Here is a 12,434-nt window from a genome sequence, read left to right on the forward strand (position 1 = left end):
AGAGGGTTGGGTGCATTCCAAATTGTTTTGCACCACTTCCTCTCATCTTCAAACAGTGAAGGTAACATACTGAGAACAGTTACGCCGTTCTGCTCTGAAAAACATGGTTGGTCCAAATACACCGCCTAACTTTTAGTGGTTAACAACTGTCATCTAACAATTTGCCTGTAGCATTTCACAGCATTTTACATATAGGCACACTGGTGTACACTATTAGAAAAAAGTGAATATCAAATAAGTACCCTTAAAGTATTAGGTGAAATCACTGAAGTGCTTTGTACCCTGAGTGCTAACTATATTACTTTTGATGACACATTACTACAATCTGGAATGTATTTTAATGAACATCACCCTCAAACAGGATGCAAATCATTTATTTCCTTCAAGAAGTTTTCCTTCATGTTGGTTTACAAATCCCAGCTTTCTCCAGCTGAAACCTGTGCAAATGTAGTATTAGAATATAATCTGTTTGTTTTGCATCCTACCTACATATGTTAGTGCTGATTACTACAAAGATTCAAGTGTCAGATTAGGTGTTTATGTTAATATAGCTAACAGTCTGTGTCTTTTGGACCTGCGCATTGATCTGAAAGCACCTGCACCGACTGGTCTTTGTTATCCCCTTCCGGTGACGCATCTTGAGATGAGGATGGTGAAACCTGTGAGAGCTCAGCCTGAGCTGTTATCTCCTTCTGTACCACAGCAAACTGTGCTGTTGCCTCATCCAGTTGTGAATGAACTGCTTGCACCCACTTCTGTAGCTGCACGTTGAGAGCATCCATCCCCTGGTCCAGCTTCTCCTGTCTGCCTTTTAGCTCATCTAACAGGTGCTGTGTGTCGTTGGCAATCTGCTGCCTCTTGTCTCCTTCAGAGGGAGCACGCTGATGCAGCATGTAGCCCTCAAACTCTTCTGGACTGAGGTTTAGTGATGGCCCATCTAGCTTTTCAATGAAGGCCACAGCACAGGACTAAAACAGAAGGCACGGGCACAAGCATGAGTGATCAACCACAGCATCCTGTGGTGCATGATGTATGAGTAACTTTGCAATCAACTCACCAAATTTGTGAAATAGTAGCCGCTCTCTCCTGCCATTAGGCTGTGAGGGAGACCAAACCGAATCACGTATTGCATGTTGGAGTGCAGGCGTGGAGGATTGGCCTTCAGCACCACATAAATCAGCCCAGACAGGAAGTCATCTGCATTAGCGGGCTCGCTGTTTGAGGTGGAGAGTGCCTCGAAGACATGCTGACTGCATTTGGACACACAAGCAAGTTTGTCCTGAGGCGCTCGTTTGGCATCCATTTCAATTATGGCTGTTGAAAAAAACATATAGGGAAGAACAACATGTCAAAGACCAGCATTTTAGACCTTTTAATAATGTTTTCAGAGGAAACAGCTAGCCTGGCTCTGTCTGAAGGCAGCAGAATCTGCCTCCCAGCTCCTCTAAAGTTCACTACTTGCTACCAAAAACAATGCACCTTTTTAAGGTGGATTACGTAGCCTTATATTTACCACAGATGTGAGAGTGGTATCGGTCTTCTCATCTAACTTTCCATCAGAAAACAAATAAGCAAACTTCCTAAAATGTACAACTACTCACCTGTTATAGCAGGCAGAAAGGGATCGCTTGTGACTGCAGTCATTTTATCAGGAAAGGGTACGCTCAGCATCTGCGGAGTGACCCAGTTTAAAGAGCTGCAAAGTAAAGACACAAATGTCAAGCACTCATCATATGTTAGAGGTTTTGATCAAATACAATATAAGTAACCTGTCTATAAGAATTACCGTATCCTTCTCTGGAGAGCCAGGTCCTTCTGTTCGTCATCACAGCTGTCGTGGCAGAACACCCATTTGTGCAAGCGTGTCATTATTAGTTTCTCTATGTGCTCCATTATCTGAGTGACCTGGGCTTCAGAAAAACCTGAAAACAAAAAACAACTCAAACATCTCATTGTAAGAATGAACAGCCCAAAAAAGTATTGAACTGATCTGTACTGACTGCTAAAATGCTCAGCAAAAGACTGGTAGAAATCTTGCACAAGATCCGACTGTTTCTGTACCGGCAGGTCCTGTAAAGATGATGAGAACCTATGATCAGAAAAGACCCAACATTTCAAAGAGAAGTGTGGTGTTTAACTTTCAAACAGATAATTACATGGTAAGCCTCCATCGTGTTGAGAAAAGCTGTACATCGGGACTGCAAGCGCTGGGAGGGAGGGCTCCGAAGTATTTTTAGGAAACCGGTGAAGTCCCCAGGCTCAAGGCTCTGATATGCTTTTAGAGCATTCGTTTGGCTTTCTGAGGACTCTAGAGTGATGAAATGTGGATGTCATTCCAGACAAATAAATGAAGCAACATGTTTTAAAACTGAGTGGCTCAGAATGGCTCAGTTGCTGCACTGGGTAAAGTGGTAAAGCAGAGGTGAGATCCTGATGCCCAAGTTCAATCCCTACAAGCTGGTTTTACTTTGTGAACTTGCAGAAATGAGGACATTACACCCACATACATGCACATAGGACCCACTCTCTACATTATATAATGAAGGAAAACAACTGGGGTTTTTTTGCCAGATTTTGTTGTCCATTACATAACTGCAACGAGATTTGCTGCAGAGGTTCCTGATGTTTCCTGTCAAGTTTTCTGTGTGATGTGTACCTTGGCGTTTTGGAGGTGATGGGCTCCCCCAGAAGAGTCTCCTCATTGTATTGATTCGATGACCTTTCTCAATGCTTTTCTTCTCCTCAAATTTGGAGAAGGTGACAGGAGTTCTGTCATTTCTTGGCCTGCAAGGAATGACAACTTGAAACATCCAAACCCACACTCAATTTAAAACAAAAGCACTGAAGTGTTAAAGCTATATTAACAAAGCATTCATGGCGATGAGCCTGTCAATAGTCAGCAGTTATTTCATTGTTACATAGTTACTGTTACATTACCAGCTGTCACTATTATTAACTTCATAACTGAAATCATTTTGCAGTTGCTGTAATTTTATTTTCTCATGAATATGTTTCATTAACACATACATAATGTCTCCAATGTCTATTTAGGTAAACACAGATGGTTTCAGAATTAAGTTTCTATTGTGTGTGTGCTTTTAAGATGCTGTGACAAGAACCCATCTACACACTATAGATGAGGTTTTTACCTTGCGTCTTGTCTCGGGGCTCCAGCTGGACGTGCTCTCTCCCTCCAGCACTTGGAGCAGAGGCCTTGCCATGCAGGGTTTCCATAATACCCACAGGCGTTCTTGCAGAGCAGCTCCTCCTGAGAAACTCTGATTCCTCTTTGCTTGTCTGTCCACATTTTAAAGCTCTCTCTTCTACTACTCCCACCTGTGAGACATAACATCAATATTTCAGCAACAACTAAAACATGTTTTTCAATCATTTCTGCAGGTCTAATATAATTTCCTTGACAGTTAAGACATGTAAAGGAAACATGGTGCAGACATTAGACTAGAACACTTAACACTGCAAGAACATTAAAACCTAAGGGCACTCATTTCCAGCCTCAGAATTTCTAAATAGTTCTTTGGGGGTCTTTTTCTTGTTTGTTTGTATGTTTTCTGCCCTTCTGCTTTCTCAAATTGTTTCCTATTTCTCAATCCTATTTACTGTCTTTGGTTGTGTTGCTTTTCCTCTTTTTTGGGGAGTTTCCTGTTTCATTTGGGTAATGTCATGTTTCAAAGGCACTGATGACTACTACTAATAATAATAATTATTATTATTATTAAATTACATATATATTTATATTTATATTTATGATGAAGAAACGCTGTCAAACACTTTCTTTTCCAGTTCCTCCCAATTTGCATTGTTATCCTTCAGTAACTTTCGTGTAGCTGGTTAAAAGCTGTTGACGTCAACTGGAAACTTTCAAAGTGAAATAGACTAATAGTAGTTGAGCTGACAGTCCACTGTTGAGCCTCGAATTAAATAATATATTACAGAACACAATGAAACATTCTCGGTTTATGGGCTGAGTGTTGGCTTACAGCTTATTAAGAGCCCGGCTGACTGTCAGCTGAGGGGATTGGAGATAAGAACCGCCAGCTAACGTTAGCTAACATCCAGTGGCTAAAGCTGACAACACATTTCAGTCAAATGTATAAACTAATTCTACTTTTTTCACACTGACAAAGCTAACACACATTAGGATAAGTTCATAATTATTAAAATGCCTCCTCACCTGTCAGCTGGTGAAATCATAATTAGCCGCTTCCACATCAAAACACGTTTCTTACTTTTCTGGGTTCTTAACCGTCACAAACTGCTCACGGTGTGCGCACAATAAGATAATAAGAAAACGATAATCCTTCAAACCTCGCTAAATGAAATGTAGTTACAACATCAATGAAACAGAGGTAGTGGCAATACCCCACATAAGTGAATAAAAAAAAAGTTGTGGGCAGAAAACGCAGACAGAAAAAGCAGCTGCTCCTAAACCGGTGAGACCGGAAAAAGTCCGAAAACTGTAAAGTTTGAACTAACAAGCGATGTTTAGACGCGGTGCTGACCCTCCAAAGCAAAAGTATCAAAGCAAGATGTCCAGGTTCACGGCTTCAAAGACGCCCAAATCACATGTCCAACTCAACACAAATGAGGATTCGTTACATCGATCCACCCGTAACCTCTCAAATCCCCTAATACTGCGAGTGTCCTCACTCCTGCCCTATGCTGTCTTATACAGTCTATGCTCCTGCCTAAGGTTTATTTTGAAAATTTTCTTACCGGAACTATCAAGTCCACCTTGACGCTCTTGGGGTTGATGTTACACGCCCTCTAGTGTTCACCTTGCGTAACTACACCCTGCCTGTAGCAGTAACTTGATAGTGGTTTTTAGTTTTTTTTTTTTGTTTTTTTTTACTGTTTTGCAGTGACATTTCAGTCAAAGGTGTCTGTATCAATATTTTTATACATTATTATAATATATTAAGCTGTTGTAAACCTAACTAAATGAAATCTTTACACGTAAAATCAATTTTTGCAAAGTAACTTTATCACTTCAACCAACTCATTAAAGACGTCCCCAATGGTGCTTTTAATTTGAAAGGTCTAAAAGGAATGTTTGTATTCCGGCTTCACTCGTTGTCGTCCAGTGTCCAGCGGTAACTAGGCAACGAGACGCTTCGCAGGTGCTTGACAGATTGTGTTTTAGACTAAACACAAGATTATATAGGATTTTCTTTATATACAGCTTTAAACCTTTAAATAAGACAAATTATAGAAGAGCCGTCACTGTGCAGGTGTGTTTTCGGTTACTTAAATTGCGAGAATTGTCATATTTAGTAGCGTTACTACTCTTTGCTCAACGTTATCTACCGTTGACAGTAACTTAGCGCCCTTAACTTGACAGAACAACAGGGGAAAAGCTCTATGAAGTAGAAAAAGCGGGACTAATTGTCTGAAAAGGTGAGGTGTGTGCATGGTTAGACATCATGTCAGATGTTGAAGATAAGGAACACGAGTCTTCCACAAACTGTAAAGTGGAAAAGCAACAAGTGCAGGACAATCGACCAGCAGGTAATGATGAAGAGAAGCTGAGGAGGAGCAGTGATGAAGCTGAGGAGAGTGCAGGAGTCAGGAGAGAGCAAGCAGAGACTGACACAGTCAAGATGACCCGGCAGTCTCAAGTCTACACAGCAACCAGAGACACGCTTTTCCCAAAGAAGATAACTCATAGTAGAACACATGCATTGGTAAGTATGTCTTGTTGAATGTGTATGTTAGTATAACATTACCACTGACTGTAAACAGACCGTCTGCATGAGGTTTTCATGAAAAATGTTCACTTCAAGATTAAAAAAAAAAAAAAAAGATATAAAGTCAGCTGAGAACTTTCACTGGCTCATAACAGTACTGCATATTTGCTTTCCATCCAGTCACTGGAGTGGGTATCTGGGATGAATCCTGCTCTTCCTGTCTTCAGTCTGCAAGACCACGATCAGCTGGTGGTCCTCTATGCAGGAGCCCATGTTGGGATCATATATAATCACACCTCAAACTCCCAGCACATACTTCAGGTAAAGAAAATATCAGCAATTGATTTTTGACTTCTTGAGGAATATGTCATAAAAAGGAGATGAGACAGCGTCCTTCAGATTAAGTCAGCGCCATGAGTGATTTTTCCTTGTGTTTGTTGAGCTATAAATACCTTTTGATAGTTGTAACCTGCAGGTTGTTGATTTTAAATAGCTAACTGTATGCACTTATTAATCTTATTATTATTGAATTCTCAGGGTCACTGCCGCCCCATCTCATGCATGTGTGTGAGTGAAGACAGACGCTGGGTTGCAACTGCAGACAAGGGGCCAAAAACCATGATGACGATATGGGACTCCTACTCTGGGTAGCTCTTTATTCTTCACACATGAAGGCATTTTTATTTATGTATGTTTGTGTATGTTCTATGTATTAACCCTTGCTCTTGATGATAACCACATACATGGTTATTGTTCCAGTATTCCTGTGCACACGTTGTCCGAGTGCCACCCTGATGGGGGTGTCATCGCGATGGCATTTTCAGGAGATGCAAAACATCTGGTAACCCTCGGGGCTGAGGAACTTCAAGTGAGTACAACAACATGGTTGGAACAGACAGATTCAGTTAAACAAAAGAAAATCCACACTGTTAAGTGCTGTTGTTTAGTCGAGATTGAGAAATGCACTAATCTAGAAAAAAGATTTATTTATAGTAGCAACTTCTGGTCTTCGTTGATGATGACTAAGAAACAAACACTCACTCTAACTTTGAAGTAGTGATACTTCCTTTCTCAAAAGAAGGTCAAAAGTGTGGCACCACCACACACTGCAACTTTCTGTCATTTTGAAACTAAGAGATGAAAAAACTGTCTCTTAATGACATTGTAGTGTAGAATATTTATCCTACATCTTGGATCTTTTAATGTTATGTCATGATTTTATTGTCTTTTGTAGGTTAAAGGTTTAAGGACCATTTTGTGTAAAAAAAAAAAAAAAATGAAAGGAATAGATAGTATGTAATCTTTTATGAAAGGGTCAGTATCTCATAACACTTTGAACTCTTTTTTTAAACTTAGCACCTTATTCTTTTTTTATACTTTTGTTTTCTCAAGTGCACCATGGGGAATGCTCCACCAATGTCGTTGTGCAGTCCACGTGTACAGTGACAATAAAGACTATTCCATTCTGTTCTATTTAGAACTGCATTCTTCCTAAACATAACCAAGTTCTCACAACACAAAAACAGCCTTAGATCATTACTGTGTCAGACTGGATTTGACAGTAAGAAACAATAAATGTCTTCCACCTGTTAACAAACTAATAACTATATGACAATCTTTTCAGTGTGTTTGTATTTGGGATTGGTCAAATGAAACAGAAAAGCCTTTGTGGTTTACTAAAATCAATCCTGGGCATGGTTTCCAGGTAAGTTTTCTCTTCTTCCAACATTAAAATGCCACCTAACTTAATAGATAAGGCATTCAGAAGATCAGATGTTCACATGTTGGATTGTTTTTCAGGGGTACATCATTTTCAATCCAAATGATAGCACTCAGCTGCTCAGCTGCAGTGACAGCCAGGTGTTATTTTACAGCAGGGTAAGTTCAGCTGTTCCTTTTTATAGACATACATAATACAGCTGTTATGTGTATGTTTACTTCATTAATCAGCGGGTCTTTTTTCAGGCCCAGGAAAGTCTGAAATACTTTGCCCTGAATTGTAAAAAGGTAAAGATGATTATCAGAATTTTGTAGAAGACATGAATGAATTGTTACAGATTGTTTTGTCTTCTATGACAATGAGTATTTTGAAAAGTACTTTACAGTTTCATCTCTTCACCCCATGGCAGTTCCGCCATGCAGCCGCCAGCCAAACTGATGGATCTGTACTGGCCCAGTCTTCTCATAACCCTTCTCAAACTGTCAGAATGGTTGATGGGTTTCTCAGTCGGTCTGTGTTTCACTGGAGACAGCCTCAGGTTGTAACAGTCGTTGCAGCAGGCACCCTTGTGGTGTGGGATATGATGGAAGACTTAGCTGCAAACCAGTGCGTCCCACAAGAGAGAATCAAGTTCATTCCGCTTCAGCAAGATCCGATCACTGTTCTCACCGTCACTGACAGGTGATCAGAGCCAGAAATATTCATTGCTGTTGCCTTTTAATTGTTGCTTGTATTTACTGGTCACTAATCTCTCTATGTTTTGGTGTTGTTTGGTATCACAGCTGTTTCGTAACTGGTGACACTCAAGGCCATATCAAGTTTTTTGATGAAGCCTTCAGTCTTCTCACTTGGTACAGTGAATTCAACTTGGATCCTATTGTTTACATTTCCTTTTCCAAAGAGTGTACAGAAGGATATCTAGAGGACTGCGCTCTGGTGGCTAATCCATTAATTATCAGGTATCAGAAAAACAATCTGTTCTGTCACACAGTTTTGTGCATTTTAGCCAAGCTGACATCTGTTTTCTGTTGTTTTTTTTTTATGCAGGAACTTTGTTGTGTCCACGGTCAGTTCCACAGTAGTACATGTGAATACACAGAAAGGCATCTGTCAGATCCTGCTACGTGAGAACTGTGACCCTATACATGCAGTAGCCTGCCACCCCAAACAGCCAGCTGTGGCAATGGGCAATCATGCAGGCATTTTAAAAGTGTGGGACTATAACAACAAAGTGATCATCTGCAAAAGGGTCTTTGAGACAGAGAAGCAGGTTCAGTGTGTCACTTTCGATCCTCAAGGTGAGCCAACGTGCTTAATGAATGTCAAAAAACAAATGTTTCATATGACCAGTGTTTCTCTGCTGCTTTGTCTTTACCTTCTGCAATATAAAGAGCCACCTTTTTGTCTCTGAACAGGATCATACCTGGCTGTTGGCTTTGGCAGCGGCTCTGTTCACATACTGAATCCCAGCACTTTAAAAAGTGATCCAAAGGAGTGTTTCCATTACACTGATGACAGCATCCATCACATCACTTTCTCCTCAGACTCAAAGTGTCTTGCCACTGCTGTGAGCAAGTTCTCTCTTATTATCAAGTGTAACATGTCTGAACTTAGTTATTGGCAACAGTGGTTCTAGATTCTAGATGTATATATACTGCATATATATATGCAAACAACACTTATTCAACACCAATTTTTCTTGTGTAGAAAATATGTTTGTGGTTATGATTATGTATTGAAAATCTATAACATAAATGTTTTATTTTCTTGTTCACCATTAGGATGCAGGAAAAGCAGTGACTGTGTTCCGCTTGCAGACAAACAAAGGCTCTGTCCCTCACTGGACGTATCTGGGCAGATACCGCGCCCACTACAAGCCCATCAAAGACCTTCTCTTTGGGGTTCACCTGGACAGCACCCAACCCAGACTGCTCTCTCTGGGAATGGACCGCCGTTTGGTTAGTCTGTTTGATAAGAGTTGTAGGATTGTGGACTAGTTTGGTGTTTTGCGATGCTGTTTTTTTATGCGACATTTTTAGCACATACACCTCTCTGTGCTTGTGTGTAACTGAATAATAGGTGGAGTACGACTTGGAAAAAAGTGATGTGAACCAGCTCCTCATCTTAAGCTCAGAGCGCATTGAGCAAAGTGCTGTGCCAATGTGCATGACCTGGTATCCTCCTCTGACGGCAGAGCAGTTTCTTCTCATTGCCTCAGACCAGTACAAGATGAAGCTTTTGAACAGCACGACCAAGATGTGCAGGTTGGTGAAATACTGTAACAATCAGATTTTTTGTGTCTGACTGTTGTCACTGCAAATCAACATCATTACATGTGTTCTACAAAAACAGGAAGACTCTCCTTGGCCCAACATATGGCTCTCCCATTAAGCAAATAGTGATCCTTCCCACATCTAAAGACCCTGAGACGAACTCATATTACCTGGCATACATCACAGAGGACAAGGTGAGCTATTTAGATAACTTTGGGTTAACTTTAACACCTCATCAAGTCATGGACTGATGCAAAACAAAAAACATTCACATTCATTATGTCTTGGCTTTGTGAGAGACATCCCTGGACTTTTGACCCATGTTTAAATGCAATGCTGTTTTTGTAAGAAAACAGTGATTTACCATTGATATTACCACTAAGAGTGTGTCATATTTTCTCTAGGTGGGTCTCCAGATTTTGCCTCTGGATGGGAACCCCTACAAGTCCAATGCTTTGACCTGCCATCCGACAGGGGTGTCTGCTTTAGCCTGCTCCTACGACAGCCGATTTCTTTTTACTGCAGGAGGATCTGACTGCACTGTCTTGTCATGGGAGATAAGCTTAAAGTAAGCTTTAATAGCACCATCCTCTGAACCAGGAAAAATGTAGTGTCATTATTTTTCCTGAAACTGGTCCTCACTCTCGTTGTGAATGCAGTGCCTTGGAGGGAGCAGCCTCCTTGGGAGGAAAGGACCTGGAACCGTTTTACACTCTTTTAGAGGGAGGGAGAGACGGCACGTTCCACAGGGTGAGTTAAAAGATGTCCTTGTTCCCTACAGCTGCTGAGTGTTTAGCATAGACTGTATAAAACATGGACGTAGCACCAGTGACATCACTCATTGGTTTCAGGGAGTCAGTTTTGTGACCAAACCATGGGCATTTGAGCTGCGCCATCTTGGATTTTGGTGGGAGTGCACTTTTCATATTTGGCGAAGAGGCGGTTACTGTATGGGTTGCTCACTCCTGGAGCCAGCCCCCAGCGGCAGCCGAGAAACTGCAGCTTTTTGAACACGGAAGTGATCCTCACTGCTGAAACCTACAACTCCCCCCTTGGTGTTTAGTGAAAAGCCACTGCTTATTCAATTAGCTTGAAATGAGAAGCATGCGTCCAATTTCCTGAATGTATATTGCCATCAAGGCCATGAAAGTTGTACATTCTGTTATTTTGCATGTTGACTTACTTAGATTTACAAATTCAGTTTCTTGGCTTCACAGAAATATTTAGCCTTTGGTTTTACTTATATGTTGTCAAGCTTTTATTTTTAGTTCCAGTTCTCCTCCATCTATTAGAGGTTGCCAGTGATTACTGATAACATTTTAACCATAGATTCTCAGTTTCCTGAGCTTTCCTGTTTTTCAGGAGATTGAGGACTTTTTCTTTTACTGCCAAATACGTCATCAAGGCATTGACTCAATGGAGAAACGTAAAGTATCAACCAAACTTCCCCTGTCAGAGGTTCCCTCTCTAATGAGAGCTTTGGCCTACTTCCCCACTGAGCAAGAGGTACAGTCAATATAATTTTATCTGCAAAAATATTGCTTAAAAAGCTGTTTTACACCTTAGACCTGTAATTATAGATTGGTATATTATCTTCACCAGATAGAAGACATGCAAAATGAGGTCAAGTTTAGTAAGTACGCTGAAACAGGAAAATATGTGACTGACATCGACCTGGAGGAGTTCATCAAGTTGTATGTCAACCATCGGCCAGCCTTTGGCATCTCTAATGATGAGCTAGGTCAAGCTTTTCACGTCCTTGGTAACTGTGACAGTACAGGACGGCCTCTTCTGCAGAGACATGAGCTGCTGGAACTTCTACAGGCTCGAGGTATGGAGCAGGCTATTCAGTCAGTCTGTCTGGTTTTAGCTGAGTCACTGTCACATTACTGAGAAAAGTCTTGATCCTCTGTTACAGCCTCTATTTACAAGCGCTTATCTTTCTTTGACAAGTCCAACAGAGTCGTAAATTTGTTGCTATCTTTTATAGGAGAACACATGACAGAGGAAGAGGTGGCAGAGTGTTTCGCTACACTTTTAGGTCTTAATGAAGAGGAAGGAGAAGAAGAAGAAGAAGGAGAAGGAGGAGGAGAGCGTTCTGATTATGAAGTTTATAAATCTGACGGTATGTGAGAGAAAAGCTCGCTCCCAAACCATCACCTAAGAATTCACATTACAACTGAAAAACATCATCACTTTTTGATGTGTGTGTGTGAACAGGTGGCGATTCAGAATATTCTTTGGAGCGTGTGATCCCAGATGAGATATCAGTGGAGACATTTACAGGTCACATCCTGGGCTTCCCGTCCTCAGCAGAGCAGAGTGGCATGTCCTTCCCTCCAGAGTGATGAAAGCAACAAACTGTCTCTATCTATGAGAAGCTGCTGTGATGATGAGCCTCAGACTCTCTGCTGCGCTTTTTAAGATTTCTTTCCATAACATGCCCTAACATGGATGCTGACATTTTTATGTATTTCATTTTTAAAGATTATAAATAACTATCAATATTAAGTTAGATCCTCAGCTTTGTGACACATTACATATAAAATGTGAATATAATGAAAATTATTAATTTGCAAATTAAACTGAAGTAAAAATGCATTACTTTTACTGAGTAGTTTGTGGTCTTGTTTATGTGCTTATAAAGGATTGAAAAACTTCTCTTACCATTGGTCATTATCATTTCACTTCTTCGTGCAGAAAGATCAAATGAAACATCAATTGCTTCTATACTTT

General features: G+C 40.6%; 2 protein-coding genes across 2 annotated transcripts; one reads left to right on the top strand and one right to left on the bottom strand.

The window, feature by feature from the left end:
- Positions 1-172: 172 nt before the first annotated feature.
- On the bottom strand, positions 173-4,454 carry LOC121185109 (rab5 GDP/GTP exchange factor-like). The gene is made up of 9 exons (XM_041043109.1): positions 4,193-4,454; positions 3,150-3,336; positions 2,657-2,784; positions 2,157-2,308; positions 2,001-2,070; positions 1,787-1,922; positions 1,602-1,696; positions 1,058-1,314; positions 173-968 (listed from the first exon to the last, which is right to left on the bottom strand). The coding sequence occupies exons 2-9, from the start codon at positions 3,305-3,307 to the stop codon at positions 552-554; spliced, it is 1,413 nt and encodes a 470-aa protein (XP_040899043.1). The 5' UTR covers positions 3,308-3,336; positions 4,193-4,454; the 3' UTR covers positions 173-551.
- A 987-nt stretch (positions 4,455-5,441) lies between these two features.
- On the top strand, positions 5,442-12,215 carry cfap251 (cilia and flagella associated protein 251). The gene is made up of 20 exons (XM_041041999.1): positions 5,442-5,702; positions 5,886-6,026; positions 6,243-6,352; positions 6,465-6,573; positions 7,330-7,410; positions 7,506-7,583; positions 7,671-7,712; positions 7,835-8,106; positions 8,208-8,384; positions 8,473-8,723; positions 8,841-8,992; positions 9,207-9,383; positions 9,505-9,689; positions 9,778-9,892; positions 10,103-10,266; positions 10,358-10,448; positions 11,061-11,204; positions 11,301-11,529; positions 11,689-11,823; positions 11,919-12,215. The coding sequence occupies exons 1-20, from the start codon at positions 5,442-5,444 to the stop codon at positions 12,044-12,046; spliced, it is 3,042 nt and encodes a 1,013-aa protein (XP_040897933.1). The 3' UTR covers positions 12,047-12,215.
- The last annotated feature ends 219 nt before the right edge of the window (positions 12,216-12,434 follow it).

This window comes from Toxotes jaculatrix, chromosome 7 (assembly GCF_017976425.1).
Source record: "Toxotes jaculatrix isolate fToxJac2 chromosome 7, fToxJac2.pri, whole genome shotgun sequence".
NCBI classification, from domain to species: domain Eukaryota; kingdom Metazoa; phylum Chordata; class Actinopteri; family Toxotidae; genus Toxotes; species Toxotes jaculatrix.

Excerpts from the sequence above, each read along its gene's own strand:
- LOC121185109 (XM_041043109.1), bottom strand. The coding sequence starts at position 3,307 with ATGTGGACAGACAAGCAAAGAGGAATCAGAGTTTCTCAGGAGGAGCTG. Across the intron at positions 2,785-3,149 it reads GCCCCGAGACAAGACGCAAG|GCCAAGAAATGACAGAACTC; the intron begins GTAAAAACCTCA and ends CATTCCTTGCAG. Across the intron at positions 2,071-2,156 it reads ACACGATGGAGGCTTACCAT|GACCTGCCGGTACAGAAACA; the intron begins GTAATTATCTGT and ends TCATCTTTACAG.
- cfap251 (XM_041041999.1), top strand. The coding sequence starts at position 5,442 with ATGTCAGATGTTGAAGATAAGGAACACGAGTCTTCCACAAACTGTAAA. Across the intron at positions 6,353-6,464 it reads ATATGGGACTCCTACTCTGG|TATTCCTGTGCACACGTTGT; the intron begins GTAGCTCTTTAT and ends TTATTGTTCCAG. Across the intron at positions 7,584-7,670 it reads AGGTGTTATTTTACAGCAGG|GCCCAGGAAAGTCTGAAATA; the intron begins GTAAGTTCAGCT and ends GTCTTTTTTCAG.